The following is a 26,983-nucleotide window of genomic DNA, read 5'->3' as shown; positions in this document are numbered from 1 at the left end:
TCACAGCATGGAAGTTCATTTTACTTTGTAAACCCATTAAAAAGATGTCCATGTACAAAAGGACATTTCCACAACATAAATGCAAAGGAAACTATAAAAATTCAACACATTAATAAAAACACAAGTTTTTATTTTCTTTCTGCATCATCCATATCTGGTTTCCATATCAGGTTGCACACAATCTTAAGCACAATTGTTAGATTCATTAAAATTCAAGAGGCTGAACACAAAACCATTTGCTCTGCTATAGGAATGTGTTGCTGAAAGATACAAACCCTGTAGCATTTAAGCTAGAAGTAAGACACAAGACCAAAGGAACTGGCTGAAAGGCTTCTAAACTGAGTGGTCATCTTTTGAGATTTCAATTTCACTTTTTTTCCTGAAAATATTTAGAATGTTCCTTAGGGAAGTGGCAGGGTTAGACTGCACAGCGCCTTGTCAAAAGATGAATGTTTCCATGTTGTCCTAATCCATCTACTGCAGATCCAGAATTAAAGAGCGTCCTGAAGTAAAATGATTTCAGTCCCAACAAGTGTCGTTGTGCACCAAAATATACAGCAGCTGCATGACAAGCTACTGTGGCATATAATTCAGTCTTCAGTGCTGGATACTCTTGACTGCAAGCTTGAACTTAAATCCTTGAAACGCTGCTAGTGAAAGGTCAATTACAAAACTACAGTTCTTTTTAATCTGAGCTAATCTGCAATTTAAATTGTCCCTGTTTCTCCCTCAGGAGTACTTCTCTAAGGATTGAAAAGTTGTTCTTGTGCCCACTACTTGAGGTTTCTGTAAAATATTTTCTTTCCTGTGTCCTCAACGTGGGCTTGAGACCGCAGAGTGTTTCTCTAGCTCCACTCTTCTTCACTAAGCAGAGTTTTTCAGTCAGAACACTCCACGTCACCTGTGACTCATTATACTTGATTTCCAAGTGTAAGTGTCCCAGCTTTCACCAGTTAAGTAAACATCTCACAATAAACCAAGAGCAACTTGAATGCCTGGAGTTAATACACTTCCAAGATTTGTTTGTCCTCCACTGGGACGTAGTGCAAGAACCGAGCCCCACCAACATAAGGCACTTACCTACTTTACATGAGAGGGGGCAGAGGCAGAGCTCTTGTAACATGCAAGTCTAGTCAGAGTCTCACTGGAGAAAACTTAAGATCTTGCAGACTTGGGGTGCACTGCTGCTTCCTTGTGTGCTGCTGTAATCTAGTCTGCTCTGTAACAACTTTCAGATCCTCCCATTGGCAGCCACTTCGTTAATCCTTGATTTTTGATGGTCGTATTTCACAGAAACGATAAGGAAAAGCAAGAGGGTTGCTCCTTGGATAGCAGCCAGCAAAAAAAAGTAATAGTTTAATTGGCAGCCATTAATATTGCCTAAAAGGAATTGGGAGGAAAAAAAAAAACCCACATTAATAAAAATTATAAAATTGAAAGTCAATTCCTCCGAGCTTAAATAGCGAAGACTATTCTGCAAAACTTAGGCAAAACCAGACCACATCACATTTCCATCTGACAGCATAGTTTCATTTTTCATTATCCAGGGCAAAAAATGGGACTTCTGAGGGAGATGTGCAGAGTACAAGGATTGCTTTCTTTTGTGCCTCAATGCCTTAAACCAAGCACTGTCCCTAAGGAGGTGAGATGCTCTTACTGCATAATTTCTTTCTTACAAAAAATTGCTGGAGGCTCCTCCTCTCACTATTACACCTTTGTGCATACAGCAGTGGGTGTGCTTTGTGTCAGTCAAAACAAGTTTAAATATTAATAAGCTAACAATCTTTCTTTCTCTCCGTTCCATTATTTTTTTTAAGTCTAGTTTCTTATGCTGCAAAATTGCAATCACTTCAGTCGAGCTGATTTCAGACAAACAAGCTAAAAACCTTAATGTGCATTTCCAGCTACGATTTACTTCCTTCAGAATGTAAATAACAACAGGGCTCACTTTACCAATTTTTAAGGAGACAAATACTTTCCAAAGCAAAAAAAAAAAAAAAACAAACAAACAAACAAACAAAAAAAAAAACCACAAAACACCCCTGTATTGTGGCCACCAAAATTGCTGCAAATCAAGCCCTGGACTGTAAACTGCCCAGAAACAGCTCCCATGAGACTGTATGCAGTTACTTTTTGGTTCAGTTTGTTCACCTTTGACACTGCCTCAAAATTGTTATAAATTAGCCATCTGAACCCCATTGTACAATGTTAGGTTAAGCAAGCTCCTTGCTAAAACATTTTTCCTCTGTTAAGAAATGTGTACTCACTAGCGCTGTACTTCCAAGAACAAAATATTGTGGCTCATGCCCAGCATTGCCACAGCCAATTGGACCATTATGATTATCAAAAAGGGTTAGGGAGAGTAAAAATAGTGAAGTACCCATCGATCCTAACAAGCTGATCATGCAGCATGCCTATAAATGTTCAGATGAAATGACTCTCATTACTGAAACTTCGGATTCAATTCAATTAACTTCTAATAAAATGCAGTAAAATTACACAGAGCCTTTCTTTGACATTTAAAAGACAATATACATGTGAATCTCCATTTCAAGAGCAGGCATATTTAAAGAGTATAATTATCCTCTATAAGATGGGACAATAAACCCCTGAAATCTCATATTTTGTCAGAGAAGTCACAGCCACTGAGGTGCCAGCAGAAAGTGAACTTCCTCAGCAGACTGAGGAAGTCAGTTACCTCAAATGATACCACAAGCCACCATAAAGAGCAGAAACTTGGTGCAGGTGCTTTTAGTTATGCTGCAGTATCTTATTAAAAGTTCAGAGTCATTCATTCATAAAGATTCTTCCTTCCAATTCCTGCTCTGGAAGTCTTAAGTAAGTTTTAGATGTGCAATTTGTAACTTTCAATAATGGTAAACCCAATGAAATCTGAGTTACAAACAGTTAAAATGGTAGCTACCATGGATGCTACAAATCAAAATCACCCACTGAGTGCTTCAGCCTTGAGCCAGACATAGAGCTGCTGGGAAGGCTTCATTGTGGACCTAGTCTTTGGACTAAGAAAGGTAGAAATATCCAGTTCTGACAGCTGTCCAAAAGACAATCCACTCAGATGAGTAGCTTATTCAAAACAGATGACCAGTGAGTCATGAAAGGTAACATTCTCCAGTTTTAGCCAACCCTGGATAAATTTAGCATAACTTAAATATTTTATAGAGAGAATATTTGGTACTTTCTTTTCTTAGGCTGCTTTAGAAAACAAAGGCAAGGATACAAAGATACCATCAAATACCGCGTTTGTTTGAAATTATTTTCCTTCCTTTGAGCCCTTATCAACTGAATCATCTCTCTACAGAGCTGCAGAAAAAGATGCTCTTCTAATTTTGAAAGGGACTGGGGAAAAAAGCATCAGTGTGATTAAATTTTAATTTACTGAAGACACTTCCATAAAGTTAAGGCTACTTGTCACCTTTTGCAGATATTTAAAGAGCAACTTACAAACCTGTGACAACTTGTGGCCTATGTACTGTTCCAGACAACATTACTTTTTGGCAGCACACAAATCAAGTTTAAATGGCAAACTCTTTCAGACCAAATTTAAAGTCAGTTGAGGCTGCCTTTTTAAGCCATGTATGCATAGTAGGTCTAGCAGATGTTTTAAGAACTTTTCTTGCTCCTTCTGTTGGAGCTAATTAGCTCATTCCTGACGGTATGATTTTCTTAAATTCCCAAGATGCCACCTACTGGTGCCAATAATTATTTTTAACTTCAACAGGCAACACAAAGCAGAAGATATGTTGGACCTTAAGAGTATAAATAGCTAACAGATAGAAATGCAGAATTAACTCATGGTCATTTCCATGAAGTCTCTTGAAACTAGGATGCTGTGTAATCTCCAAGTGAGGGCTGGGTACATTTTACTCTCCATAACCACAGAGAGTAATTTCAATACTTTATACCAAATATATTCTTGCTCCCTACATAATGTAAATTTTTTTCACTAGAACACAAACATTTGTAAGTTCTAGTGACAAAATGCACTAACAGCTGTAACTGACAGATCTTACAGAGGCAAAATGCTACATGTATGTTTCCCATGATGTCACTTTGCAAAATGAAGCTCTATTTGTACAAGACAGTAGTCAAATGTATAGCTTTAAAATAATAATTGTAGTAAGGCTCAACAGTTGTACATGCTGGATGCTTAACTGCTTCTGGAGGAAGTTTTCTACTTTATAGATGGTGAATACACTGAAAATAACTTACCAAAATCTGTGTGATTACTCATCCAGCCAATTTCTTTAATAGACACCAGTGCCAACAATCCAGAGCCAACAAATGATCCGATTCCCGAAAAGAAAAAAAACAGCCCCATGATAGCACTCTGCATAGATTTGGGAGCAGCTGAATATGCAAATTCTAGACCTGTAATAAAAGATTTAAAAAAAAGGCTATTAGATGACCTAAGAAACAATAGTAGTTTATTCTTGTTTAGTGTTATAGAAGGTACAGATGTATACTACTTTGGGCACAAGTAGCCTTTGGATTTCAAGAGAGGCAACTGAGGCAGTGAATCCCTATCAGTTCCCAGTTCCCTCTAATTGCTTTATGAACCCTGTTGAAGGTCATCAATATATATTAACCTACCAGTTGGATAACATTGGAGACAAACACTTTGATCTTATTAATCTTACATGTGTAAAAACAAGAGATCTTCTGAGACAGCATATTCATTTTTCTGTCTAAAATAGTCCTCTAGGAAAGTTATTAAATTAACCTTAACCTGGCATGTTCCCTGTTTCCAGTTTCTCTTGTTCTGTACTGCATATCTGTTGTGCAGCATTTAACAAAGCATACCATGCTGAGAACAAAGTCCTGGGGAACTGAAGATCTCTCTAGCATTGACCACGAACTTTTATTTCTCACAGACTTGGGTGTCTGTATCTCTGAATATGCAGAGAAATTAATTGTAGCTGGAAAGGAATTAGCTTTAATTTAATTTTGATCTAGAGGTCCCTGAGCTCACTGCTTGCTAGTCTGTTCTTTGTAAGACTTGTAGAAAGGGGACTTGAACTTTGCACTATCCTCACTCAAATTTCAACTGATAAAAACAAGGAAAACATATCAGTGACATCAGTTTGAAACTCTGTGCTGCTAACAGAACATGCTGGGTTAGGCTCTGCCTTCCAAAGATGAACACCCACAATCAAATCTCTTTTTTAGAATAATACTCTTGTCAAAAGTCAAATGGGATTATTCCCAAGAGACAGGCAAATACATTCTTTGCAGAGCTTTTTCTCTGACAGGTGAAATGCTTGTTTGAAAACAGTCTGCTTCATCCTGGAAATTCATGCTCCTTCATCTAGCATATTTCTTGGCAAAAGCAGCATTATAGACATGAAAATAGTACAAATCTTCTGGTTTGCATAATAAAGGTATGCTTTATTTACACCATTACTGGGACTTCACTTTTGCTACTCCAGACTGAATTTAATAGAAATGCACTGGCATTTCTTTCCAGGAAAAGGCTTCAAGTGAGATAGATCGATTTGCCTGTTGTGAGGCAGGAACTTTGTTCTTGTGAAAGAAACAGAAATCTATATTCTCACAGATCTAACAGCATTTGGTATTGCCACCTCAGAACTCTCTGAAAACCAACATACTGCTTCTCCTTTCCTTCACAAAACACATTAGAATGGGCCAACAGCAACCTGTCTGTGAGCCTAGAAGAGAACTGAAACATTCTTCATGCAATTCAGCTGCCTGGCTTCCTGTAAATTCAAACCATAGGAAGAGGATCCCTACAGAGATGGAGAGACATCTGCAAACAGGGAAGGGGGTGGCAAAATTATCTTTATTTTGAGAATTAAAAAACGTTTTTACTAGGACTTTATTGCTAATACAACGATTCAGATTTTTCAAGGAGTATTTTTCTGGCCCTCTCACTTCAAGAAAAAAAGAGTAGACTACTCTCAGGATATGGTAGCTTGTTTTTTAACTTCTTGTTAAGTTTTCAGTCTCCAGTCACAAGTCTCCAGCCTATCAGTCACATTTTGGTCACCAGGCTTCTGTATGTCCTGTACAAATTGAGCTCAAGTATATCACATGAAAGGATATGGCCCATTTCTTCTCTTCATTTTACAGATAAGAGTGGACGTGAGTGTTACTGCTGGTAGAAGGTTTTTAAGACTCAAAACAAAAACCAAAAACCAAAAAGAGGTGTAACACCACACACTTTTTCCAACAAAAAAGGGCATGTTTCTAAACTTTAATAATGTTTCCAGCAAGCCTAATATTGAATCTGGCATAAAGAATATGAAATCTTTTCTTTGTCTGCAGAGATATTTTTTGCCTGCTGGCAGCCATTGATAACGATTTCATGCCACCTCAAACGAGTAGTTTTTGAAATTAAACCCTCTAGTTGGTGTTGTCATGTGAGATTATGATTCCCAGTCCAATAAGGGTGCTTTAAGAGGAGTGACAGAATAATACAAAAGACTAATGCCGTGTGTGTCATCTTTTTAAAGGTACCTCAAGTGTAACTAATGTGGTTTGATAAGAATATGCTTAGCTTTACAGTAAACAAAAACTCGGACATTATGTTCCTGCTCTTACGATCCTGAGTGCCCTTTTGTTCACAGTGAGCCTTTCCAAATCACTGTAGTTTTGCAACCATTAACACTTTGCTTATTTTAAAGCTTCACAGCACAATAGATGCCTTTATCAACTTTTAGTATCAAATTGGTAACTAAATCTCAAGAAGCTTTCTTAAAGATGTTAGGAATTCAGTTTACATAACAATCAAAAGGCAGGAAAAAGGAAGCTTTGTAAAACAAGTAGAATGAAAGTGTAATACACAAGACAATTAAGATCTGCATAAAATTTCTGGTTCAAAGAAAGAGAAGCATTTGCTTTTTTTCTACCATTAACAAACAAGTTTTGTAGTTATAAAGCTGTTGGGGCAGACCCAGCAAGTCCAAAACACCAGTCTTAAAGTCTCTACTTGTCATGTAGAAGTCCACTAAAGCAGTCAAAAAAAATTCAGCTCTCAGTTTGGAGTTCAACAGAGAATGCATCAAGTCCTTGACCTTTCCACAACCTGCAGATAGGTTTGTTATTTTTCCTTTGTGAACACCCATAAACTAGAAAAAATGCCTGACAGGGAAACAAAAATGTGCAAGAGGGAAGAAATGTATTTATATTTACATGAACGCTTGCTCTTCTGATAAGTTATCTACTCATCTGAGTTCAGATTCAATTGGCACAATCCCTGAAGCTGCACAGAACTCATTTTATTCTTTGGAGAAAACTGCTAAATACAGCCTCAGTTTTAACAAAGAACTCGATTAAGGAGTTTGTATTTTTGTATTTTTGGTATTTTTATGTGTTAGGATTTGTGACAGCTACTATTCACATGTAATGAAATGTACAGCAATGGCTATGCAGGTATGTCCTCTAGCAAAGGGTGCAGAGTGATTGCACTGCTAAAGTGTACTTGCCATCTACAGGAATCTGAAGTGTTTAGCATCTTGGGTCTTAGTGTGCTTTAAAGGTAATGAATTCTTTCCCATGTCTTACTAGCTATTCAACAAAGCAAATTCATCCAAGTACTTGCTTATAAATCACTGGGGACAGTGCAAACCACATGAGGAACCAGGAATGGGATCCTTATCAGATAATCAGTCAGTGATTTTGGATCTTCAATCTTTCGATACTTAGAGGTTCATCTACAATCCTGACTGCTACAGTACAAAAAGGAAGAACTAGGATTTCAGCTGGTGAGATCCAGCTCCTGTTGTTTACTACCACAAGAGTTTGTGCTAGAATTCCTCCAACACATTAAATAGTTAAGATAAAGTTTAACACGTGATAGATATGTCTAATTCTTCCAGTCATATGAAATCACGAGCCAGAGAGCTGGAAGAAAAGCTTAGAGAAAATGAGCACATAGAAAAACCTGACAAACAGATCTCACATTTTCTTCCACTTGCCAAGCAATCCAACCACCTTGCTTTATTTCCTAACAACTGTGATGACAATAGAACACATGTAACTAGAAACCCGATGGAGCAGAAGTTCTTTGTTCCACTAAGAGGGAAACAAACAGACCATGTGACAGCTGGGGCTACCACCAGCAAGATCTTAGAAAAATCTCATTTTAACCCACTGTGCTTGCCCAGCATGTGGAGTGAAAGTAAACTCATGCAGCGGAAATGAATGAGGAAGTTCTGCCACAGGGAATCAAAGAAAAAGAGCTGTATGTAAAGCCAGTTTGCATGAATGGTCCCCAAAGTTCAATATTCTGAACTAGCACTTCAACATGTTAATAAGTAACTGTAGTTAAGCAAATACTAAATGATTTTACATCAAGTCACTGGAGGAGTTCCAATACATTGCATCAGGTAGCTCTGCAATTCTGTTTAAATAGTATCAAAACAGCTACTTCTGTGAACATGAAAGGTTTCTGTTACTGATAACTAAGCATTGCTCCCAAGCATTACATATCCAAACACTGTGCTAAGTGAATCACCCCAGCATTTCACTTGTTTAATCACAGCAAACCAGTGTTAGGCATTCCACAGTGAAAACAGATACCGTGCTTGTGCTTTCCTCCTGTTAATGAGCCCTGCACATATAGGAAACAGACCAGAAAATAAGATTTTCTGATGAGGATAGACTGAGAGAGTTGGGACTATTCAGTCTGAAGAGAAGGCTCTGAGGAGACCTTATTGTGGCCTTCCAGTATCTTAAGAGGGCCTACAAGAAAGCTGGGGAGGGACTTTTTAGGGTGTCAGGTAATGATAGGACTAGGGGGAATGGAACAAAAATAGAAATGGGTAGATTCAGGTTGGATGTTAGGAAGAAATTCTTCCCCATGAGGGTGGTGAGACACTGGAACAGGTTGCCCAGGGAGGTGGTGGAAGCCTCATCCCTGGAGGTTTTTAAGGCCAGGCTGGATGTGGCTCTGAGCAACCTGATCTAGTGTGAGGTGTCCCTGCCCATGGCAGGGGGGTTGGAACTAGATGATCCTTGAGATCCCTTCCAACCCCAACAATTCTATGATTTTTCTACTCCTATTCACCCTTTCCTGCCACTTCACTTTCAGCTTAAAACCCGATCTGATCACACAGCTGTCTGCTGCATCACGCAGAACGGCATTAAGAAATTTTAGTTCTCTTGCATTTGTTCAAGAAATGCAAGATTTGAACAGTGTTTCAGTTTGCTCAATGTACTAAAATAACTACAGAGAAACTGATCCATAAACAAATCAGGTAAAACTGTGTAAGAACATCTACTTCATTATTAATATTCACCAAAAAACATTCAGATTGAGTGTCACATAACTTCTCTTATTTCATGGATGTAAAACTTCAAGTAATATAAATTTAAACTGGTGGTAAATCTAAAGATGGTTTATTTTTTCCCTTTTTTTTTTCCATTCTGAAAGGTGTTTCTACTTACTAATTACTTTCTAAAATGTAAGCTCAATTTTTAATCCAAAAGAAAATTACAAAGCACAAATTTTATTGGTCACACAGAGGAAGATTCAGATGAAACAATACTGAATTAAAATTATTCTTTAAAATACAATACTGAAAGGCTATCTTGTTTTTCCACTGAGGCTTGCAGATACCCAATGCTAATTGGATGACATGCAAGTATTTTAAGTATTGCTCTGTTTGAAATTCAGTCTTGAAAACATATCCTCACATAGCTACGTTTCAATTGTGAAAGACAATTGTGTACTTTGCCACTCATATTAATTTACAATGAATTATATTGTAGTTGGGAAGATTAGAGCTTATTTATAATGATTTGGGAAGAGGATATTTCTTTCCTAGGAATCCATCATTTATGAAAGCAGGCTTGAAACACACCAAGTTACTTACCTGCTATACTTGCAAATATTTCACTGAATCCAATCAGCACATATTGAGGAATCTGCCACCATATTGGCATATCTGCAGCATGGTATGTAACATTTCCAATTGTCTGATTGATTGTTTTAATCTTCACAATTTTCAGTCTGTTGCTTTCCAGAATTCCTACATGGAGGAAAAAAAAAAAAAAAAAGATAAGACCTAAGATGCAAATATTGTTTTTTTTTAAATATATTAAGACTAAACCAGGATTCAGTGTTGCATTGCAACTGCAAATGATAAATTTGGACTAGGCCTTTCCTAATTTCCTCACAGAAAGCATTTCAGACTAATTTTGCTGTTGTTATTCAAAGACACGTAGTTCTTCTGACATAGAATCAGTGATTATATTCTTATTCAGTAGCAATAATTATATAAATACTTAACTCTTTTCCAGATGGATTAGCTAAGAGCTTTCTCAAGAGTTTTTTTAAAGACAATCTCATTTTCATAAACTACTACTTTGCAGTGTAACTACTGCATCTGCCACCACAATATTAATAAACTAAACCCCATTTTGCTTATTGAAATGGCTACACTAGTCTTGTAGAACTATGAGAACCCTCTGTGAATATGATCATGGCATTTATACAAAACTTAGCATCTCAAAAGATCCTAAAGCTCATTAGAACTTTATTTACAGGCAAAAAACTGCACAGAAAGTACTTCATGTAGAATGAAAACCAAACATGACAGTGTAAAATATAACTATTTTTTGCTCGCTCAACACAACAGAAGAAAGAGACTATCAGATAATGCTGTAAAGTTGTGGGTTTTTTTTTTTTTTTTGAGGTTGTCTAGATTGAAGGATTTGCCTCACTGTTGCATAAGAAGTTCTTTACCATGAGGGTAGTGGAACACAGCAAGAGGTTGTCCAGGGTGGTAGTTGAGGCCCTATCCCTGGAGGTATTCAAGGCCAGGCTCGACAGTGCTCTGGGCAACCTGATGATGTTGAGGATGCCCCTGCTTACTGCACAGGGGCTTAGACTAGATGACCTTTCATGGTGTCTTCAAACCCAGACCATTGTATGATTCTTTGCAAAGAATAGCTAACAGTTAATAAAATGCCCAGAAAGGACCTCTACCAAAGGTCTCAATATCCTTGGAAATAAGGTGGATTCAGTCATTACTGATTCAGAGGAACAAGACTGAGTCAATGACTTCCCTTAATAGTTACACACATAGGGCCTCCCATTTAGTGTCTGTTAGTTTTGGTCCCTTTCTACTTACTGAGCCAAAATCTGACCTAATCTTGAGGCACAAAATATCACTACTGTTACAAAAAGAAATTGTACAGGGCTTAGATGATAGGATGATTCACAGATATCAAGCCATGTACAGATGATTATATCTGCTTCCTCACCTCTACCTTCTCTATTCCTAGAGGCAGCCAAATGATGACATGGCATTTAGTACGATGTCTGCTGAAGCTGTTGACAGCACTTTTCACACAAACAAGCACAAGCAATTGCTAATGCACAACAGAATATCTGTTCTCCTGTGACATACAAACCTCGAGGAGGGCAACCACATCACCATCTCTCTGCTAAGTGACAGTGTTCCAAGGGAATGATTGATGTTTGCCAAAACCACAATATGCAGTTTCTTATTGGTCCTGACAAGAGACCCAAGCTGGGAAGAAAGTATGAGGAATGCTCTTTGTAGTTCTTATAGCTAGTCTTTAGGAGGGGCCATAACAAAACAAGAAAGTCTAGAAATCACATGTTTAAGGATAACATCGTATTTCTTCATTATAGGGTGTTGGAGACAAGAGTTCAGAAAATGGAACTGAGGAAGCACACATTAACAAGAGACTTACAAAGTACTTAGAAAAGGATGGAAAGCTGCATTTGTATAATCCATGTTCATTCATTGCAGTTCAGAATCTATTCAAGTACAAAACCTTGTAAGAGCTCTACAGTCTAATCTTCCAAGACATGAGAGCTGTAGAGGGGAAACAGGTTAGACTTACTCAAGTTTGTTTAAATACTACCTTGAGGCTCCCAGACATTTCTTTAAAAGTGTTTTCCTTAGCAACATCTACTTTTGAGGTAAAGACTGTTCTGAACTTAGTATCTCTTAATGTCAGGCAACTACATTTTCTCTACTCCCCTAACACCTTTATCACCTACCCATCTTAAAGTCTCTTTCTTTAGCTCTTCAACCCCCTCAGTGCCTTCTGAACTATGAAGTAATTAAAAGAAAGCTGGATTTCTTGATGATTTACTTTCAATAGAGCTGACAAATGTTTTAGAGTAGAACTTAGTTTAAATATAAACAAAGCACAATGAGTTAAGGACTCAATTTCATCCATATACATTCAACACAAAATTATTGCACCTCAAAACATCTAGTGATCCTTATAGCGTTTGATACTCTTGACAATGTAAGCAGATTTAGGAGGCATTTAGCTACACAGGAAGATAACTACAATATACCAAGCCTTGCCATAAATTTTTCAGAGACAAGTACTTCAGAATCTAGAATCACAGAATGGTAGGGATTGGAAGTGACCCCATGAGATCATCTAGTCCAACCCCCCTGTCGAATTGATTGATTCTTCTTTAGACTTTGATGGACAAACTTCAAGTTTAATCTTACAGTTTTTGTAGTTAAAAGAATCTTAAGTTCTTGCTATAATTGTTTAAACTTCATAAATGAAGTAGATTTTCCACTTGAATAACCTTTAAGTACTGCTGCTCAGAATTTACGATAAAATGCATGAAGCATGGCAGATGTTCATTAAATCTAATCAGTTGTATTCTCACACAGTTTATAAGATATTTAAAATAATCTAAACAACCTAATAGGCAGCCTAAGTAGTGTCCACAGCTAATGCCAGTTAGATAAGTCAAAATGGAAATATGGCACAAACAAATCATTAAGATCCTTCCAAGATTGCACGTTATTAACATAATACGTTCAAGATTTTAATCACTCTCTCTCTTTCTAAGGCAGAAATGGTTGGCAGTAATGTTGTATTTTAACAGTATTAGAAGATGGCTTCTATGAATATTTGTTGAGAAAATAAAAAAATGTATGAAATGTAGAAATCAGCAAAAGGTTTATACCCTGCTAGAAATAAACAGGGTTTCCTATGTCCCAAATTTGTCACAACTGAAGCTCTTAAGTTCATGTTATGATGAAAGGATGTCAGATCACTCCTAAAGGTTAAACTTTCCAACCAGACTGCAGATAAGCACACAACGAATTCACCTTCTCAGTTTTTACTGTAGAAGAGTTAGGGGAGGTTAAAACCAACAAAGTCATGTATTACATTTGTAGGTGAATAGAAAACAAGAAGGCATTTGAAATTTTTAAGAATTTTGCTATATAAATCTATTCCCCAAGTCAGCTGTGAGAACTCCACACATTTTTTTCTCCCCAGTACTAAGAAAGACAGATATTGCTGGGTTTGAATTCACTTATATGTGATCCAGAGGGTTCTATTTAAAGAGCTGACATTTAACTGTTTTGCATCACTTTCTTTTGCTGGTAGCAGTGTCCTAAGTTACATGGAATGAGAGAAACATTCCTATTTTAAGTTTAAATGACTTAGCTTTAAGAACTTGCCCACACACAAAGTGACCTTGGCCTAATAAGGTAATTATCTCTCTCACTGAGAGAAATCTTAATAGCCACATAAAGTGTCCTACTCTCTAAAATATAGGAGATTACAAGTGCTGAAATTAATTTATTTAATGCTATAATGCTTTATCAATATGTTCATTACAGCAATATTAGGTGAAGCCTATAGGTTCTATGAAGCATTGCTCAGAGATGTTCAGTTCCACATCAGCAGTGCCTAACAACGTTAAATCATCTCAGAAGTAGCTGATTAATGGTTTGAAGAGAGTTGCCATCTTTCTCCTTTCATGCTATAGATAAGCTATTTTACACCACAGTAATTTCCAAACATTAGGGAACATGAAGGTAGGGGAGAAAAAAACCCAAAGTGGGAGAAAACTCTTGTTCAGCCATAACCTAATTTTTTTATTTCACATACAGGGAAAGGGTTTTAGGTAAAAATTCACTTTTTAAAATGCTTGTATGTCAGGCTATATGAAGGAATATAGTTATTTCTGAACTAATTTGGTTTTTAGGAGAAATAAATCTTTAACTTTGAGACAAATTGTTAATAAAGCAGATAACAGGGACTTATTTTGTAATAGCATAAAGTTTATTTGAAGAGAAGTAAAAGCCTTATACCCAAATGCTGGACATTTGTGCAACCCAATCACTGAACTTGCAAAAGCTAAAACATTTTTTGAGAAAACAGTTAGAAAAGAAATAGTTCTCTACAAAGCACAGTAGAACATAATAATATATGAGAGAACATTAATTAACTAGTTGGTTTGAAAAGGTATACTCAAAATCTATTTCAGGCAGGAAAAAGGGTCCAATTCTATCACAAACATTCAGAACAGTTCAGTTTTTGGACAAAATCTCTTTCATTGTGGGAAATGCATCCATGCAGTTCCATTCTAGCTATCCCATGAAAAAGAAGTCTGAATAATCTTGATCATAAATTGCTGTTGCGATTAGCTGAATAAATAACTATGTAAGTAGATCTCAAAGTTGTTTTCTTACCTGCAGCAAATGCAGAACACATTACAAAGAACATTCCAACTGCAATTCTCTTCAGCGAGGATGGGAGCAAGCCATTCCTCTTTAAAATGGGGTCCACCAATTTATCTTTTAAGGGTATTAGGATCAAAATAAGCACTGCATCAAACATAGTCAACCAGGCTGCTGGAAACTGAAAAGACAGATGACTTAAGTTAGCAGTTTCATACTTAAGGTTTGTTTTTTACTATTATTTTACAAAGGAAAAATATTTTTGATGGAACACTGAGATCCAAAATAAAAGACAGTGCACTGAGACAGTGTGAAAATAAAAATCAGTGTGTAAAAGCTGAGGAAATACTTGGCTGTGCAGGTTTTTGTTTAATCTGGCAGTTCACAGTTCTATTAGCTCAGAAGCACAAATGATTCCTCACCATAGTAACTCCAACAGCACTGCACATTCTCACTTTCAACATGCACCTCCAGCTGTGTTGAGGTGGGTGTTGGGGTGGTTGTGGGTTTTTTGGCAGGGTAAGGTGCCCAGAATGCAGGAGCTTTCTGCTGGGACTGAACAACACAAAGTGTTCAGAGCAAGAAAGGTTTTTTTCACAAAAGCAAGTAAGACTGCACGGAGTTCCAAAGAAAATGAGGAATAAGAAAATTATCGGGCAGATGAAAAGAGTACTCTAAGAAAACAAAGTGTAGAACTCAGCAAAGATGTTTTGCAAAGGATTTTTTGTAAGATTTCCTTTTGAAAGAAGAGATGGCCATTAGCATTATTGCAACATCTGAGTTTTTCTGCATACATTCTGAAATATGTTTAATGGAAATAATCACTATCCTTTGGGAGCTTTTCTACCATTAAGATTTTTTTTTTAATGATAGAACATCTGTCTGAGGAATGATTGATTGTGCAACTCAAATCCAGTAAACAAAACTGTGAAGAGAGTTTAAAGAAATACAGCCAAGATACACTTTTTAAAAGCATTCCAAGTCAATATTAATGGCACAGAAATGATTTAATGCAATTAAATAGTCCCTGCCATTTTGCTTCCAGTGTGTACTCTGTCTGATAAACTTCTTTTCTACTTCAGTTGTGAAAAATACTTAATATCCAAGTTCCATTAAGCCTTTAATAGGTTGTTTAGAAGCAGCTTGGCTTTGAAGCAAGTTCAAAGAAAAATTGAGGGGTTTTTTTGGATCTGTACAAAAAAGACTGAAGCCATTCTGTCTTATTAATTATAAATAAAACAGAAGAAACTTGATTTTTAAAGAACATTTAGTAAGCTTGTTAATAATTTACATTTATCTTTTTTGTTTCTGCTTCTCAGCACCGTTTATGCAGTTACAGGATGTCAGGTTTTCTTGACAAATATTGATGAACTTCCTTCAATATGCTAAACTGATTCAACATAAAGTGAATATTGATTAAGCACTTCAAAGTCACAAATATATTTCAGATTCCATATTTGTAAATACTAATGTTTCAGTTAGGTATGGGTATTCCTGCTGAGTTTGTTGAAATGCTTTTATTCTACTTACAACTTTGAAAACTTAGGGCATACAGATTTATAAGCTGTCTTCAAAGACCACACTATTTCCACTGAAGGATAAAGATACTCTTAATTAAAGCTGTAAAAGTTATCTGAATCCATTCAAAACAGGATGGTTTGAACTCCATGCACTCTGCAAAGATCTCTGTATTATGTATCATGTTTCCAAATGCTCAGTGTCTGTTGCCATCGATTCCCCTTAGTCAGTACCTTTAACTTCCTGGAATTTGTGTACAATCCTTACCTGTTTTGCATTTCAACTGAAAAAAAAAAAATACTTTTCACTTCTTTTGCCTTGCTTACCGTATGAATAGAGTTGGTGTCGTTTGATATTTCAGGAATTTTCAGATGGAGACTTTGCAGTACATATGTTGTCTGCATCTAACATTAGGAAAGGTGAGTTGAGATTATTAAGAGCAATGCATTTTTAAATTTTTAATAATTAACAAACGTTGTATCATAGGTAAAGTGCTAATGCAGCAAAACAAAAATAATTATTGCTAGAACATTGCAAGATTTTTTTAACCATTACTTTTAATTTTACTAAAAGCAACAAAAATCATTCATGTGACTTTAAAAACTATTTCTGACTATTTTCCCTCCAAATATGTTTGTTGTTCTAATTCATCTAAGAGTGAAGAACAAGAAAGGAATTAATTAAAATGAAATCTACACCACTTACCCTGACCTCTCTGAATCAATGCAAGATGAAACAGAACACAGTATTTAAGGTAAGTTAATTTGTACAAGTGTTAGTTTTAACTAACATTTTAGCTATATTATTTTCTTTTTAAGACAAAATACCCTTACTGAATACATGGGTATTAAACAAGTCAAACTGTCAGCACCAGCTTTCTGAAAAAATATTATTCTTTAGAATCACAGCTACTGAATGCTAGCTGCAAGTAAACCTTTTAGAATAGTTTCCCCCATGAGCTTTTGTGTTTCCTCTGAGTAACTGTTCTGGGGGGAGTAATTTTCAGAGAAGTTAAATTTATAACAGACTCAGAACTGCAACTTAATGCTGCTGCACCTGGAAGAAGAGGAGGTTATGGCCCTTAAATTAGAAATTATGGTTTTTAGACACCAATTTAACCATTTAGAACTACTCACTTGAAAATACACTGTCCAGTAAGGTATCAAAGCCAAAAAGACAGGGATAATCTTGACAAGAGCTTTCACATCTTCTACTGTATCTTCTCTGAATGGGCCCCCTCGAGACAGCTTGGCCATCTCAAACAGGCTTTGCTTGCAAGGTTGCTGAAGTACTCCCTGGCCTTCACTTTTGAAAGGAATTTGCAATGTTTAGTTGAACAGCAACAAAAACCTGACATAACTGGCAGTCTTGTGACACCTCATTACAAAAAGCTCATGTATTTCCAAAAGAAGTTACTCATGTAACTTACAGCAAAACAACTAGGCCAGAATGGATGATCAGCAAGTGAGAGCACAAGCTGAAAATTTCCATTACAAAGGTTTCATTATTTCCCATCTCCTCCCCCTCCTTGCATAAATAATTGGCACTGCAATGAGCAAAACTTAAGAAACACTATCACAAAATACAGGTTATTCTAATTCAGTGAATTGTTTTGCAGTCTGAATACATAAAAGCCTGTGGCAGAGGAGGCACCTGGCATCTCTTATCAGTGACTGAATTCAGCACCCAGTATTCCACAGGCATCTCTAAGAGTGAAGTAACCATTTAGAAAGCAAAAAAGCCAGTACACGTTTTGAGTGCCCATCAAGCCATTTACAACACTAAATGCAGATGACATGACAGTGGTTTTCAAATAAGAAGGTGTCCTATAAACATATTAAAGCAGAGAAAAAGGTAAACTAATGCTTAAAAGCAGCATACTTTTGTCACAGTTTCAGGAACTCTGAACTGGAAAGTTCAGACTTGACCATGCAGCATGGAGATCCAGTGATCTCAAAATGTGCCCCTCTCTCATCCCAGAAAATATTTCCAGAACTCAAATCTTCCAGTTCTCAAAGCAAAACTGCATATTCTAGGACTTTCTCCAGTGTGACTTGCTGCCATCTAGTTCAAACTGACTAGTTCCAACTCTTGGGCTGATTCACTGAATTCAGACTACACCAAAGAGCTCATTACAAACCTATTAGTTGAACGTTCCACTTGTCTCTTTCTTGAGCAACAAGAATATGTGAGAATTCTAAACATGTCTGTGAAGGCACTACCATCAGGTGGTTTTGTGATGAAGAAACTCTGACCACATAAGAACACCATGAATGAAATTCCAATGCAAACCGTTGGGATGCTATATCCAACAACAAAGCTGACATTCTGTTGAATGTATGCAATGCCTCCCAGAGACAGAATAGCTCCCAAATTAATGCTCCAATAAAACCAGTTAAAAAATCTTCTTGTGGCTTCTGGCCCTCGATCTTTGACCTGGAAAAGATTAAAAACAAGTCATTTACTTTCTGAAGAAAATGAAGACTCTTTGCTAGAATGATCAAGTTCAATGCACCAAAGAGTTTAGGTTTAATTTAGTCATACTGAAATGATTTGTTTTGGGCTTAGCACAGCATTTGATGCAATGACATCTTACTGAGCTACTCCTTTACATCAGTGACCTTCTAGAAGTTCAGCATAGGGTTAAAAGAAGCCACACAATACTCAACAATGGCCCCACAGAGGGTGCAGGGTCTCTCATTTGGTCTTTTCTCTAGGCAAAACTCACTCAGATTAATGTCCCATAGTGCACAGAAGTTAAAATAACTATTTTTTTACAAAAAAAAAAAAAAAAGTTGAACTACTTAAAATTTTATGTATTCAAAGCGCTGCAACACTTGATTCTTTCAACTGTGTATACACTTAACAGTTAACCATACCCAAATGAGTATGGTCAATGACTGCTTGGTGATTAAAGCACAATTTTACATTTTAACACAGTCCTAATGTCTCTCATCAGAACATAAATTGAAAACTTGCCATTGTGACCTGAAAAAGAAAAAAAAAAAAGAAAAAAGGTTGTCTAAGGTGTCACAAGGCTCCAGTAAGCATTTGCCCCTCTATTAAATCAGCAGTGTTCATAGTGTTATTTTCCTGCTTGAAGCTCTCAGTGTCTCTTCAGTGAAAGCCAAGATAACCCTGGTTTATAGGCTTATGCTGCACAGACTTCACTATCACTCTTTATTCTAGTGTTGCCTACCATAAGTCACCCCATGTTTTGTAATTAAGTCACAGGAACCCAGCATCACTCTGAAGATGTGATCTAAGAGAAACTATGCAAGTTAAAATTTGAAATACATTAAAAAGATCAACTAGTCTGTAGAAGAATTCATAACACTGTATCTGTCACCAGTTTATGACTGAAAAGCCATTAACAGTGACTATCAAGTCAGTGCTATGAACCAGTCCTGCTGAGTCAGTTGTTTTTCATTTTTAATTGCAAGTTTCCCTTCCTCATTTGTCAGATCTTCAAAAGATCTGTGTTTAGTTGGCAATATGAAAACCAAGCTGTGTCTTGGAATAACATTTTTAACACTGTCAGTTCAGATTTACAGCTTCGTTTCTCAGTGGTGCACAATCCCATCTGTACCATTTAACCAAGCCCAACAAAAGGAATATTAAAGCATCTCTACTCCTATGCATAGTTAATAGCATCACTAGGCATTCATGTTAGCAAGCCAAATACAATCTTGGAGCTTTAACTAAATAAATTCTCCCTTTCCAGTTCCAACTTGATGCTTATTTCCTAATTTTAAGTCATCATCTGCAACAATGTGTCAAGCTAGGAGTCCCTTCCAAACCCCAAACAGCAGCAGGATAGTAGCAAACAATTACATCATAAACACAGTGCTACAATTTATGTCAAGAGCTAACAATCTATTTTATGAAGGTTCCATTTCTTCATCATAAAGTATCTGTTCTCTTATGATATCTGTAAGGAAGATGACTTCCCATCCTCTCTCTTACAAATGGCCTTGCTCAATGTCTATGCAAAGAAAAGCTGGGAGATGAAAGCAAACTGATACAGGTAAGAAAAGGGCAAGCACAAAATGATCTTTCTATCAAGCATTATACCAGCCACCAACCATTAGTTATTGAGAAGCTTTCTAAACCAAGAATGGCTTCTACCTATGTAATAAAGAGTGCAGATCTCCTCTCCATGAACTCATCCAGCTTGCCTCTGAACCCAGGTCAGCTTTTAGAATCCATAATACCCTGTGGCAAAGAGTCCCCAGCTAATTACACAGTGGGAAGAACCACCTCCATTTGTTTTGAACCTGCCTTGTACTAGCCTTATTTGTTTTACCTAGTTCCAGGAAAGAACAGAAGACAGCTGAGCTTTATCCCATGCTTCTCTCCCTCTGACTATTAATTTGAGAAATCACATCTTCCTTCTAGGTGCCTTTTCAGAGATAGAAAGTTATAGGCTGCTTCATGATTTCTTGCATGAAAACCTACTGACCATATCTGTGACCCTTCCCTGAAAATGCCTTCTGCATCTGCAGTGTCTTTTTTGAAACAGTGACCAAAAAGAAGAGCAATGCTCAAGGGACAGAAATAATAAAGAGAATAGATTTTCTGCTTCTTTATAAAAGTATACATGCACACTGAAAGTCACTTCACAGCCACATCTGAAATGCCACTATGGCTTTTTATTAACAAATATTAATAACCTAATAAAAATCATACTGAACTATGATATGGAATGTCTTGAGAAAGTGGAAGAACTATGGAAATGTCTTACCAAAACAAAAAAACATGTTAGAGTTAAAAGGCAATCCTTGTAGTTCCTTTCAAGAATCACACTGGCTGCCCAAAATATTAGCTATATTACATCTACAGGGGCTACTCAAAGTTTCCCCTACTGGGTATTACTTGAGTTGTGTGACAGCAAAAGTGGACTGGTTTATTCTCTACATAAGTAGATGCTACATTGTAGCAAAGGACCAAGAAGAAGGAAACTATGTAGAATTTTATTATTTAATTTGTATCAAGGAAAAGTATTTTCCACAAAACCTTAGGAATTCTCCTTTTCTCCTCATGCTTAGATTATTTTCAATCACTCAGGCAGAAAGAAAAATCTATCACTCCCTCTGCTCAACTTCCATCTGTGCTCAAGCGTAGCAGCACTTTCCTTGTGGTACCAGCATCAACAGTTTCATTATATTCAACTTCAGCAAGGAAAATGATGCATGTAAATGGCACCAGTATGATGTGAGTCCTGTGCTGAATCTGTCCTGTGGACTAACAGTTCCACATTCCTGCACTAAAAGTCAAAATAGGTATGTTTAAAAGATTTTGTCCCCATTGCTTAAAAAGAACAGCTTAAAAACAGGAGTAGTGCTTAAAAGGTATGAAAAAGGTCACTTTCTTAGATTTACCATCGTTTAGCCAAACTCCTTACAACAGAAAAATGCAAACAGTATCAGTGAAATGCCATGGTCAGAGTGCAAGGCTTCTTATCACTGAACAAAACCACTGTACTAAAACTATTGCAAAGGTGCCCTGACTTGAATGAATATTAGCAAGTATTTGATACACACTTTATTTGCTCTAGGAAACACATTGCTTTGCAAATGAGTTCAGATTCAGACATTTTCCACTGAATTTACCAGGTCTAGACAGCTGTCACTTATTCAGATCAGCCCCCAGCACATAAAATCCTGTTCTGAGTCTTCAGTTCACTGTTCTGCATTCTTCAAACCTTACACAGCTTTTTTTCCTTACTAAATGAGACAGCACATCAATCTCCAAGAACTCTGGGGAACAATCCAGTAGTGATTCTGCTTCAATAAAAATACAGAATGACCTACTGTACCATACAAAGAGCATCACAATTGTCCTAGATTTTCCTCTTTTAAACAAATTCTAATTGAGAAAAAAAAATATGAAAAAACAGAAAACCAAAACCCTCCCAACATTCCTCCAAAACTAAACCAATAAAAATCCTACCCACACTAAAAATCCCCACCAACAAAGAAATTAAGGAAATGAGCAACTGTAAGTGTTCTGGCCACAGCTGCTTTGTTGGTCACTGCCTCAGGTGGGCCTCTAAAGAGGAATTAAAATCATCTTGCTACTTTCAAGACATCTAACACAACTTTTGCAAAAGAAAATCTAACCTAGCATTTGACTTTTCTACAGTCCATAAGGTCTTTTTCTTGATATATCTGACAACTATCCTTTACATATAGTTAATCCAAACGCAGACAGAAAAGCACAGTGACATTCTGAGTTTTACAACTGGGACCTACACAGCATTGGATTTCATAATAATAAGGGAAGAGTTCTCAAAATCACAATTTCCAATATAAAAAACATACTAGATTGTGGTTCAATGAGATGTAATTGCAACCACAGTTTCCATGCTAAAGAATCCTCACTGTCTGGAACAGTGTGTTATAGGAACTGTGTAATCATTAGGTTATTTACAGCCACTTCCAGCAAAGGACACATCAGCTGTGTAACTTTGTACTGCAGTAGTCTAAACTCATTTAGGATATAAGGTTAACATCTTACAATCTGCACAAAATGGCAAACACAACTAAAACAAAGAAAGAGGGAAAGAGCAACTTGATCTTTAATTACAGCACGTGATGAAAAGTCATTACAAATATCTGACCAACAGCAACTTCCACAGCAAAGCTGTCCCTAAGGCAAATACTTATTCTGACCTCATTCTGACTTAGATGAAAGATGATCACTTTCTGAATTATCTCTCCCCTGGATTCTTCAACACCAACATCTTTCTTAGGAGATGATCCAAGTACTAACCAAAACAGTTCACTCAGCTTGAAATCAAAAATGTTACACAGTTGAACTATTAAGATTATATCAGATTCTCTCCTTTCATGTAAAGAGATAGGAATCTATACAAGCAGTGTTGCTTCTCCATAGTTCTTGTGTTTAGATGCTTTGCTCTCTACAGCAATAGTTACCTACAGGGTTTATGTTTGATGCACCTAGTGTCATTCCACTGTGACATCTGATGGCTGACGTCATCTGCTGATGATCTCAAGTACTTCCTAAACACTAACATTTCAAAGTACCAGTATGTCATAATATTCCCTTTCTCCCTGTTCACATGACAGATGCAAAGCTATGACCTCCTATTTGACTCACATCAAAGGAAAAAGATTATTTAAAAGTTACTGACAGTAGCAGTTTCCCTTTGTTCCTGCAATCGACTGACAGTCGCAAGTGACAAATGTAACAAAACCCCCAAAATTTATGCCAGCCAACTATGTGAGAGCAAGGAAGCTTGCCCTTGTCCTTAGCTTACACAAGAAAGCACAATGACAACTGTTTTCCACAGTCAAATTGACTCTTACAGAATTTTGACCTTGTAATTCATCACTACATACGACTTACTCTTTGAGAGCATCTGGAGACAGCTCAGTAACAGCTATAAACTACAACTCAGTTGCTCCATAATTCCAAACTTTTATACTAAAATTTGGCCAGTTCATATTTAAAGTTTGCTTCCTCTCACTAGTGTCCTATCCTGTTTCTGTCAGAAACAAATAAATTAGTACTGCCCATGTGAATGCCACAACTTCAGCTTTCAAACTTATCTGCAAAGACTTAAGAGGTCTGCAGTCTCCTAAGAAGTTCAACCACAACAAAGCAACTTTCAGTTAGTGACCTTCAACTCTTTAAACAAGGTTCTCCATCCTTCTCAGTGGCTGGGAAATATCTAAGTTCTACAAATAAATAAAGGTTGAAAAATCACTCTAAAGCCATCTTTACACCAGTAATTTCCAACATTGGCAATGGTACTGTTAACAACAATGGTTTCAGCAAAGTGAGAAGATTTTGGGCAGGTTATGGACTGGTACATTTAAAGGTTATGATGCAACTCAGAAAGGAGATACTCTGTGAGCCAAAACTGGCATCTCTAATCAACATAAACCCAAACCAGATTAATCTATAATTAGAACAATGATTATAGCTGATGCTAGATCAGTATTCTACTACTAATGTTGGCTTCAATGTTGAAGCTAAACCAGCTTTCACAATAATGAGGGGCAGTCACATTGTTTCCTAACTACAGAAAGTCACAAACTGCTACATAGAAGAGGAAGCCACTGCAAAACACTGCTTTTAAAAGGGGAACTGGAAAGTGTCAGATTATATATATATATCACATGATTATAAACTCTATTCTGAGAAACATCACTTCAGATTTGGACTTGCATGATGGATCAGTCTGCAGATTCATAAGAACAGCTCTTATTGATAAGCACAATTACGTAAAGCTATATCTAGTGTGCAGTAACTTTTTTTGCTAAACTCACTGGCAAAAGTTACTCTATACCAAGTCTGCTCAGTCACTTGAAATAACACGTCTAAAAGCATCCATTTAATAGAAACTAAGAAACTAAATCTTCTTAACCTCTGCAGAAAATAACTATTGGAATCTAGTTTCCAATTTTCCATAAAGTGGTTCTTCTAAATAAGAAAATCCTCATTAGATTTGGGTTCTCCACTCCAATCACAGATCATCCATTAAAAATTTACATGGCAATCTTCAAGAGATCTGCAATGGAATACAATTAACAATATCTGAAAGGTGTTTCACATCAGCTAAACAACATACAATTAGTATTTTCCTTTATTTGGTATTTAAGGGAAAGAGGACAAATCTTATCGGCACATGTCCATCCAAAATATGTTTGCATTGTATTCTGGCCTCCCAAGAATGTGAGTCTGGGAAACAGATTTTATTCTCAGCAATATATATCCTCCTACCCAGCAGTTTGCTACACTCCTAGGGAGGGAGAAGGCACCCAAGAGGGCTCAAAACTGCACAACAAGGTAAGTGGCATGCTGCAATATATTTAACAGAATATAAGCCAGAAAAAAAAACAGAGAAGGGGAAAAATCAGTCCTTGGCAGAGCTCTACTGATTATTATGAACCAGAAAGGAGTACTTTTTTTGCTTCACCCTACATAAATCACTGTGAATTATCTGCAAATCTAGCCAAAAACTACTTTCCATGAAATCCTGGGGGGAAATCTTTAGAAAAAACCCTAGCTACAACAGCTACATTTCCACTGGCAATGGCTCTTCTTTTGCTCTGTTCCTGACATTACTTATCTTTTATATTTAACATTCATAAAGTGTTCTGGGGATAAGCAGTCAGTTTTGAAAAACACCTTATAAGATAAAGTCATATTAAAGCTATTTCACTTGATGGGCTCATGCTGGCTTAAACAGAACTGATACACTGGGGACACACAATCCTCAGCTATAATAATGGTTTACATTTATATACCACCTTTCACCCTGAACTCCAGATTTTATAATACATGACATGACAAAGAATGACAAATGTGAACTGCAAAACAGAGAACAGAAGTATGTTTGTCAAAGATATTATGGTAGATCCTACTTCTCATGAAGAGCATTTCTGATACCTGCTCTTCCCAGAACTCAGTGGACTAGTAAACAGACATGCAAACAGACTGGAGGTATTTTCCTTGCTTTTACATCAAGAACAGTTTGGTTAGAAAAGCTGCTTGGTGTCTAAGCATTCTCTAGGCATCTGAAACTCTCAGTGTGTAAAGCAGGCATTATACTCCACCTGTCAGTCAGCATAGTACCTTACCATAAGATTGGAAACATATACATGCAACAGTGCATTCCACTTGATACTGAACTATGAGTGGTCTCTCAAGCATTTTCCATAAAAGCCACTTGGTTCTGCAGTGATGATCCAATTAATGATATCACTGAAGTGGATCTCAGTAAGGTCATTTGACATGGTATGTCCTTAAAGAGAATAGCCCAGGTAATGTTTACTACGTTGAGAGCACCTTCCCATCCATCATGTGGCACATTAGCCTGCAAAAAAAGTATCGCTCAAGGGCACAGTGCCACACAGAGAGAATACCTAGAGCATAAAAAACTCTTTATTCTCTATCCTTCATTTATCACAGGATGATAAAGGTCTCTGAGCACTGCCATAGAAGGCCAATGGTATCCTTGTTAAATCTAAAATGTATATGGGATATTTCACCTGGTGAGCTCTGAGGTCAAATTAACTTGAAACAAACTCCACAACAGAGGATAATTAACAATCCACTTAGCAGCCATTAAATATCCAACCCAACTCCTCAAGATGGTGATGTCTTACCCAAATCAGGTACCACATATAAAGTAGGGCTACCAGGAAACCAAGTGTCATAGGAGATCTGACACCATACAAACACCAAAATTATATCTAGCACAGTACAACTTACAGTCTGCATTACACAGGGAACAAAGCCAGATGATCTGATTCCCTCTAAGGGTTAACCCGTAGAGAGATGTGAATCAGTAGATGCTTTGTCCACCCCACCAAGGCAAGCCTCTCTGCATGACTGACAGCCATCCCCTGCTCCAGATCAGCACCCACAAACAATTCAGCAGCTGCCAAACAATACTTGACCTGGTCTGCCCCAAAAGGGGTGATGTTGGCCTTGACCGACCCGACGCCCAGCCCCACGAGGACCAGTCCGATGAAGATAGATGTGGCACAGTAGCGGATGGCTCCCACCTGGGAGCAAGGTGCCATGGTGGCGTTGGATGCTGGAGAGGAGCAGTTCTCTACGGGGAACAAGGGGATGTCCCCACAAAGGCCCTGGCGGGTGTGTGGCGCAGCAATGACAGGGAAAGCCAGCATGCCCAACAGGTACAGTGCCATGCTGAGCAGGATGGTGCCAAACTTGCCCAAGAGGGCATCGGCCAACCAGCCACCGAAAGGTGACACCAGGTACGTGATGCCCATGAAGAGCAGCAGGGCCTGGCTGGCCTGGGCACCCTCCCAGCCATAGGGAGGCCCGTTGAGGAAGAGCACCAAATTGGAGGTGATGCCGTAGAAGGCCACTCGCTCCAGCAGCTCGGCCAGGAGCACAGCGGCGCAGGCCAACCGCCGCCCGTGGAAAGCGCTGATCGCTACACGTCCGCGCTCCCCGCTGCTCAGCAAGGGGCTGCGCTCGCTCGGCTCGGCCTCCTCCAT

The 26,983-nt window shown here is 37.5% G+C and overlaps 1 protein-coding gene across 1 annotated transcript; it reads right to left on the bottom strand.

Annotated features, from left to right (window-relative positions):
- Positions 1-1,191: 1,191 nt before the first annotated feature.
- Positions 1,192-26,983, bottom strand: SLC15A4 (solute carrier family 15 member 4). Its single transcript, XM_054392763.1, has 8 exons — positions 26,414-26,983; positions 18,121-18,416; positions 17,117-17,285; positions 16,307-16,384; positions 14,475-14,643; positions 9,855-10,010; positions 4,231-4,389; positions 1,192-1,380 (listed from the first exon to the last, which is right to left on the bottom strand). The coding sequence occupies exons 1-8, from the start codon at positions 26,981-26,983 to the stop codon at positions 1,232-1,234; spliced, it is 1,746 nt and encodes a 581-aa protein (XP_054248738.1). The 3' UTR covers positions 1,192-1,231.

Source organism: Indicator indicator, chromosome 26 (genome assembly GCF_027791375.1).
Source record: "Indicator indicator isolate 239-I01 chromosome 26, UM_Iind_1.1, whole genome shotgun sequence".
Classification (NCBI taxonomy): Eukaryota; Metazoa; Chordata; class Aves; order Piciformes; family Indicatoridae; genus Indicator; species Indicator indicator.
This window is presented reverse-complemented; position numbering and strand designations above follow the sequence as displayed.

Bases quoted from the DNA above. Each gene is read 5' to 3' on its own strand.
- SLC15A4 (XM_054392763.1), bottom strand. From the start codon at position 26,983: ATGGAGGAGGCCGAGCCGAGCGAGCGCAGCCCCTTGCTGAGCAGCGGG. The intron at 18,417-26,413 runs GTCAAGTATTGT...AATCTTTTCCAG, and splicing joins CCCCTTTTGGGGCAGACCAG to GTCAAAGATCGAGGGCCAGA. The intron at 16,385-17,116 runs GTGAGTAGTTCT...TCCTAATGTTAG, and splicing joins ACTGGACAGTGTATTTTCAA to ATGCAGACAACATATGTACT.